Genomic DNA, 7,864 nt, shown 5'->3' with positions numbered 1-7,864 from the left:
ATTTGAATTTTTAAGTGGGTTTTTAGGTTTTTAAGGTTTTTAGGAGCTGCTGAGGGCGATGTGACTTCAATCAAGGGAGCTGCTGGTCACTATTAGGTGTGTGTTCAAGTTTCTCCAGTCACCAACCTGATGTCTTGGTCTGAACGACAGTGGAAACACACTTGGTTGGCCCTTTTGGTGGGCACAGATTGGAACACTTTCAGCTGGGTGCCTGAAGATATTTCCTCCTTGGTTCATGTTCTGCAGACTTCATCTCCCTTTCTACTCACCACAAACACTTTATAAACCAGTATGTACATACCCATCCATACATACGCTGGCCTGACGCCACTCAAACAGCCACTAATGACATCAGTTGCCCATTTGGGAGCCCCTCAACCAGGCCAAGCTTCAGAAATGCTCAGCCCCACGCTCTGGAAAGCCCAGCCTTTTCCACACACCTATCCCAATTTAGCACCAGAACACCAGACTGCATCCAAAGAGACGACTCACTTCTGATTAATGGGAGCGCAGTGCTTTATTCATCTCCCATAACTGGCTCCTCAGGGCCATGTGCTGTGACACACTTCCTTCAGGCAGGCAGATGATGAGATGTCCTGGAAAACAACTCTTCTGTTGTCTGGTCTATGTCTGTAAAAAAGAAACACTTTGGGCAAAGCAAAACCTCTAAAACCAACGTTGAATTCTTCATGGGCAACCATGACCAGTACCTGACCAGTGTGACCAGAAGCACCCTCTGAACACCCTTCCCTTTGACTCTTCAACTTTCCAGGTTAAAGATACAATTGCTTTCCTAATGAGAACGAAGCCAATAGTGTGGGAAGCTTCACAGAAACATCTTTGAGGACACAGCACCAAAAGCATCCTGGTCTCTAATTGGGCATCTGAGTGATTTCCAGAGGATATGTTCAAGGAAGAAAAAAGTAGGAGAATTTTGTATGCACTGCTTTGCCCAAAAAGAGATCATGAAAGGCAGAGCAGAAACTATTTACCAGTCTTAGGGGGAAAATTAAGTACATTTCATTCAGTTCAAGCTGAAGCAGATGTTCAGTATCTGTGAGTCTGCCGGAGACCTGCTACGTTACGGTTTCTAACCGACGTGAACATTTACAACTGGAGAGCTGGGGGTGTAAAAAGAGAAGGGGGGGGGAAAGAAGCCACAACTTGACTTCTAAGTCCATCTACCGCTCTGGAATGGCCCTTCAGCACCTGTGAAAGGGTGTATTAAAAAAAAATAAGGTTCCCTGTGAATAGATTAAGAGTCTTCCAAGAGTTCCTCTAGAGTTTGGTTCTATCTGGTGAATCCCATACTGCTTGGTAAAGACAACTGAAATTATTGAAGTAACAAATAAAAGTCTCGGATACAAATTCTAGTCCAGAAAGCTTACTTACATAGTAAGCAAGACATCTTACATAGCTGAAGATCATGTGTTGGTTGTTGCCGCGGTGGCTTTCAGGTAGCCACACAAACAGAGCAACAGTCCCAAGCTGCTGAGAGGAGCAGGAGAAAGACAGAGTTCATTTCTTCTGGAAAAACCCCATGATGGAGACCTGTTTGTTGGCTCTGCTGGCAGTAGCTGCCCCTTTCTTCGGGTTCTTCCTTTCTTCCTTTGGTTCTTTCTTTGGAGGTGGCACTGGCTGTTTGTGTGGAGCTGGTGGCTTGGACTTGGCAAAGTCATCCTCACTATCTGTGCAGGATTCGCTCTCGTAAACCTTCTCGGTCACTGGTTAAAAGAAAAGAGGTGATGATGGTTAAAGCTGTGTAGCAGAGAAGGGACCTTCCCTGCACCATTTCCACTGCTAATCACAGAATGACCAGGTTGGCAAAAACCTTTAAGCTCATGGAGTCCAACCGTTCCTGTCCTGTGCTGACCCAGGTATCTCTCAATACCTCATCTACCCCTCCATTAAACACCCCCAGGGGTGGGGACTCAGCCCCCTCCCTGGGCAGCCTGTTCCACAGCCCCACAGCTCTTGCAGGGAAGAACTTTTCCCTCCCATCTGAGCTGACTCTGCCCTGGAGCAGCTTGAGCCCATTTCCCCTTGTCCCATCTCCTCTCCCTCGGCTGAAGAGACCATCGCCCACCTCTCTGCACCCTCCTGGCAGGTCAGTGGAGGTGCTGAGAAGGTCTCCCCTCAGCCTCCTCTTCTCCAGGCTCAACACTCCCAGCTCCCTCAGCTGCTCCTCAGAGGATTTGCCTTCCAGCCCCTTCCCCAGCCTGGTTGCCCTTCTCTGGACTCTCTCCAGGACCTTTAATCTAATGGTAAATTATGCCATAAGCAGCAGCAGCCAAAGACTTCCCACTGGGAAGGGCCCTTGAGAGGACGGTTCCCTTTCCAAACCTATCCAAGCATTGCCCTCTCCTAGAAACAAACCCAACTACACTAAGACCATCAACTCATTGTGCAGAAGGTGACAAGTGGCTGTCAGGAAGCAGTAAATCTGAATGAGATCAGAATCCATAGTTGGAATTAGACCAGGGCTGGAACCCGAGGGAACGGCGTGAAGCTGCACAGGGGAGGTTTAGGCTGGGTGTCAGGAAGAGGTTCTGTCCTGAGAGGGGGGTCGGGCGCTGGCACAGGCTCCCCAGGGAAGGGGTCACAGCCCCGAGCTGGGCTGAGGGCAAGAAGCGTCTGGCCGATGCGCTCAGTGCCCTGCGCTGACTTGGCCTGTGTGGAGCCAGGGGTTGGACTCGATGGGCCTTAGGGGTCCTTTCCAGCTCAGAAGATCATGGGATTCTCTGATGGAATATCTATTTTGCGGTTAGAAGCAACCATTCTGACTTGATCTGATTTCCACAGGGTCCAGAGTGATCCAATTGTCCTGAAATCCAGCCAGGACAAGCCCAGAGACAGACCCTCACCAGCACCGCGCACGTCAGACAGACGGGGAGGGGGAAATAATAAATGAAGCAAACTTAGCAATTCTCAGATGAGATAAAGACAAAACCTCAGGAGCAGCTTCTTTCTGTACAGGTAAATAGGGAAATGACAAAGAAATCCCTTTAAAAAAGAGAAATTAAAACCAATCCCATGACTGAAATTCAAGGACTACGACCGAACGGGGTTGCCAGCTCGCTGCTGTCAGTGTCTGGTGATGGAAAGCTAAAGGGATATAAAACAAGGCTCAAGGAAATTAAACTGGAGTCAGCTCCACTGATGAAAGCCATCGTTAGATACTAATAAATGTTGTTATATCAGCTTTCCCAGCACTGCTCTGGTATTCTTCTAGTAAGCCATTTGTCTTTTAGCGACTGTATTCTTTTAAACAGATGTCCTAACTTCCCTTCTTCTGGGAAACTGGCTTTCACTTGTATTAATGCATCAAATTAAAGAAGGTTTTTCTACGTAACCAGAAACCAAGAAGAGGAATGGGATGAAATCCTGCTCTGCAGCGCTAGTGGATGCTCAAACAGAGACTGGAAACCAAAACTAACCTCCCTTGGGAGGCATATGGCTTTTCAGGGAGCAGCTTGAACACACCACTGGTGACTTACTCAGCTTTAAAAAGGTATTGAGTAGTCCCTACCCCCTGTTAGTAATCACTGGTAGCTCTGAAAGTGTGTAAAAAATCCTATCCAGGGATCACAGAATCACAAGATTGACCAGGTTGGAAAAGACCTTTAAGATCATTAACTCCAACCATCCCTTTCCTGTGCTGACCCAGATCTCTCAGTACCTCATCTACCCGTCTGTTAAACACACCCAGGGGTGGGGACTCGGCCCCCTCCCTGGGCAGCCTGTTCCACAGCCCCACAACTCTGCCAGGGGGGGAAAGCCTCTATATTTCAAAGAATAACAACAATTTACATTAGCCTGGGTGATTTAAAAGTTATTTAACCTACGAATGATCAAGTCTGTGCATGGAGAGGGTGGGGAAGGGAGGGGAGGAGAGAAACCGGACAATAACCAGACAGCAAGTTCTGTGTAACGGATGGGTAGGTCTTTAGTAGGAGCAGCACTTCCTCCCTACCCAGTTCCCCAATATCCCAGCTCCATCTCTCCCTCCTCCCTAGAGGATCCATCTCTCAAAGTCACAACCAGGGGCCTGCGTTGCTCTTCTCTTACAACGGTAGTGGATACGAAGTGTAAATGCAGAGGGATGGGTTTTGCACGAGACTATCAAAGCTCTTGAGGTGGGGAGGGGGGAGAGAAGGGAGAGAAAGGCAACCTTCCCAGCACTTGTATCGAAAATAGGGTGGCCAGTAGGTCTGGGGAGGGGATTGTGCCCCTGGACTGGGCACTGGTGAGGCTGCACCTCGAGTGCTGGGTCCAGTTCTGGGCTCCTCACCATAAGAAGGGCATGGAGGTCCTGGAGCGAGTCCAGAGAAGGGCAACCAGGCTGGGGAAGGGGCTGGAGGGCAAATCCTCTGAGGAGCAGCTGAGGGAGCTGGGGGTGTTGAGCCTGGAGAAGAGGAGGCTGAGGGGAGACCTTCTCAGCGCCTCCACTGACCTGATAGGAAGGTGCAGAGAGGTGGGCGATGGTCTCTTCAGCCAGGGGACAGGAGATGGGTCAAGGGGCAATGGGCTCAAGCTGCACCAGGGCAGGGTCAGCTCAGATGGGAGGGAAAAGTTCTTCCCTGGCAGAGTTGTGGGGCTGTGGAACAGGCTGCCCAGGGAGGGGGCTGAGTCCCCACCCCTGGAGGTAGATGAGGTACTTAGGGATATGGTTTAGTTTAGGACAGGAATGGTTGGACTCCATGATGTTAAAGGTCTTTTCCAACCTTGTGGTGTTGTGATTCTGATCTGTCTGGGAAAGGCGGGACAGAAAGAGCAGAGCACTCTGCTGGAAGCAGAACCTGGAAGAGGTATTACTGTGAGCTCTGGATGCAGACCTGGTTCAACTCAACTCCCCAGCTAATGCTTTTTTTGTTGTTCCATTTGCCTTCCAAGTGTTTTAATGGTTCTATCTGGGACAGGAGAACAAAACACCCCATAATGCTACGAGCCAAAGAAGTTGCAAGTCAGAGTCTTTGACAAAACCCCAGTACCGGAGATGTCAGTTACTGGTGTGGCCAGTAAGTGCTGGGTTTGTGTCTTTAAAGGAGACACACGGGGTTAATAGGAAACATAAGAGGCAACTCCACAGGCAGGTGCAAACAGACATGAGCTGACTCACAGCCAGGCAGCTCCAAGCCCTGGCCAAGAGAGCCTGTAGCAATCCACACAAGTACAAACCCGCGCGATGGCAACAGATCTTCTCCCTGAACTGGCTGAGCTTCCCCGACGTCGACTCGGACCAGCAAGGCTGGGGAACGTCAAGCATCCCCTAGCATTGAGCTGACAAGAGGGCAACAAAACCCACATTCCATCCTCTGAAACTGGGTTTGTTGGGGTTTTTTTCTCTCTAAAACCTTTTAAAACAAAAAGTAAACCAGGCCTGAAGACCGGTTACCCTGCCTGTGTCAGGGGGTTGGAGCTCTGTGACCCTGGGGTCCCTCTCAACCCAGCTCAGTCTGGGATTCTATAATTCTAAATAAAAAATTCTCAAGTCCGGCAGCTCAACTTCAATGGCAGGACATGGAGGAGGAAACAAGTAGAGTGGTGTTACAACAGCTTTCACAGTATCAACAGGTTGGAAAAGCCCTTTAAGAACATCAAGTCCAACCATTCCTGTCCTGTGCTGACCCAGATCTCTCAGTACCTCATCTCCCCCTCTGTTAAACACACCCAGGGGCAGAGACTCAGCCCCCTCCCTGGGCAGCCTGTTCCACAGCCCCACAACTCTGCCAGGGAAGAACTTTTCCCTCCCATCTGAGCTGACCCTGCCCTGGTGCAGCTTAAGCCCATTTCCCCTTGTCCCATCTCCTGTCCCCTGGCTGAAGAGACCATCGCCCATCTCTCTGCACCCTCCTGGCAGGTCAGTGGAGGTGCTGAGGTCTCCCCTCAGCCTCCTCTTCTCCAGGCTCAACACCCCCAGCTCCCTCAGCTGCTCCTCAGAGGATTTGCCCTCCAGCCCCTTCCCCAGCCTGGTTGCCCTTCTCTGGACTCGCTCCAGGACCTCCATGTCCTTCTTATGGTGAGGAGCCCAGAACTGGACCCAGCACTCGAAGTGCAGCCTCACCAGTGCCCAGTCCAGGGGCACAATCCCCTCCCCAGACCTACTGGCCACGCTATTTTCGATAGAAGCTTCCTCCAAGTCACAGGAGGAAGCAGTGGCCAGTCAGGCTGGAACTGAAAGCTTCTGGCTCTCAGTACTTCTGCTGAGACTCTCTTCCCTGCTGCAAGCAGCCATGATTATTGGAAGCAAGAAGACTCTCTCAAGGATTTAAGCCCAACTTATTTCTCGTTTATCTGGGACAATTCAAAGTTTATATTAACATCTAATGGAGCTCTGCTGCACAGCTCTGGATTTATCCCCCCTAAACGGGAAAAAACAATGCCCTACCAGGAAACAAGCCCCCAACCACAACAAACAACTTATCCCACTTCCTCCCCAAACCTACACCTCTCACTGGAAATCTTTAAAAGCTTTGGAGAGGAGAGCAAATGGAGGAGGTGCTGGCGCTGGTGGGACAGATGGCAGAAGCACCCAAAGAAAAATCTGTGAATAATCAAAAAATAAGGATTTGGCTGTAGCTCCATACTTCCCTACCCAGGCCTTCACCAAAAGGACAGTGACCTCAACCTCAGAGCACAAGGTCGAGGTGGAATAACCTCAACTAAAGTAATTTTGGGAACGTGGAAGAGGCTGGGCCTGTAAAAAACATTCAACATGTCTACAATAAAGTTAGTTTCTCTGTAGGACACAGCTGGTCTTACCCATGCAGCCTTCTTCTTCATCAATGAACATTTTGGATTTCAGCACACGCTTCCGTTTCCTCTTCCTCCCTCCAGCTGAAACCTGAAGGACATTGCAGCATGGTGAGACATCAAGAGGCAAGACCCCACACACCTACGCAGGTCATAAAGGATTCAGCCCCCAGGAGTGAAATCTAGTCTCCTTAACCAAGTAGAGCATGGTTTGATAACTAATTCTGTCCCTCCCTAGGATATCCTAGGCACATGTCTGCTAAGGGCACAATTTCCCCCATCACAGAATGGTTTGGGTTGGAAGGGACCCCAAGGATCACAGAACCGTAGGGGTTGGAAGGGACCCCCAGAGCCCATCAGGTCCAACCCCCCTGCCAAAGCAGCTCCCTAGGACAGGTCACACAGGTCGGTGTCCAGACGGGGCTGGAATATCTCCAGAGAAGGAGACTCCACACCCCCCTGGGCAGCCTGTCCCAGGGCTCCCTCACCCTCACCGGGAAGAAGCTCTTCCCCAGATTGGTGTGGAACTCCCCGTGCTCTCACTTGAGGCCATCGCCCCTTGTCCTGTCCCCACAGACACTGAGAAGAGGCTGGCCATGTCCCCCTGTGTCCCACCCTTCAGACACTGATAACCATTGATCAGATCCCCTCTCAGGCTTCTTCTCTCCAGGCTGAACAGCCCCAGCTCACTCAGCCTTTCCTCACAGGGGAGATGCTCCAGCATCACAGAACTCCAACCCCCTGCCACAGGCAGGGACACCAACCTCCAGGCCTGGAGCTACACAAGGTTGCCCAGCGCCACATCCAACCTGGTCTTGAACACCCCCAGGGATGGGGCACCCACCCCCTCTCTGGGCAGCCCCTTCCAGCCCCTCACCACTCTCTCTGGAAAGAACTTCCCCCCAATACCTCATCTAACCCTTCCCTCCTTCAGCTTCATTCCATCCCCTTGTCCTGCCAGTCTCTGCCCTTTGAACAAGCTGGTTCCCTTCCTGTTTCTCTCCTCCATGTCCTACCAGGACAAATTTCAAGGACACAAAATACATCTTAAATGACACAGCAAGCTTTCCTGTCTGCCAGTACGGGCACAGAGTGGGGTGTGATTAGGACA

General features: G+C 50.7%; 1 protein-coding gene across 1 annotated transcript in view; it reads right to left on the bottom strand.

The window, feature by feature from the left end:
- Positions 1-377: 377 nt before the first annotated feature.
- Positions 378-7,864, bottom strand: part of POLD3 (DNA polymerase delta 3, accessory subunit) — a gene marked incomplete at its 5' end in the record, with an annotated part of 42,376 nt that continues 34,889 nt past the window's right edge. The window contains 3 exons of the mRNA XM_084277099.1: positions 378-630; positions 1,414-1,724; positions 6,763-6,844. Of these exons, the coding sequence (XP_084133225.1) occupies positions 1,519-1,724; positions 6,763-6,844 (288 nt within the window). The 3' untranslated portion in view covers positions 378-630; positions 1,414-1,518. The remainder of the gene's footprint in view (positions 631-1,413; positions 1,725-6,762; positions 6,845-7,864) is intronic.

Source organism: Gallinula chloropus, assembly GCF_964237585.1.
Source record: "Gallinula chloropus genome assembly, chromosome: 1".
In the NCBI taxonomy this organism is placed as follows: Eukaryota; Metazoa; Chordata; class Aves; order Gruiformes; family Rallidae; genus Gallinula; species Gallinula chloropus.
Note: the sequence above shows the minus strand (reverse complement) of the source record. Positions and strands in the feature narration are given on the sequence as shown.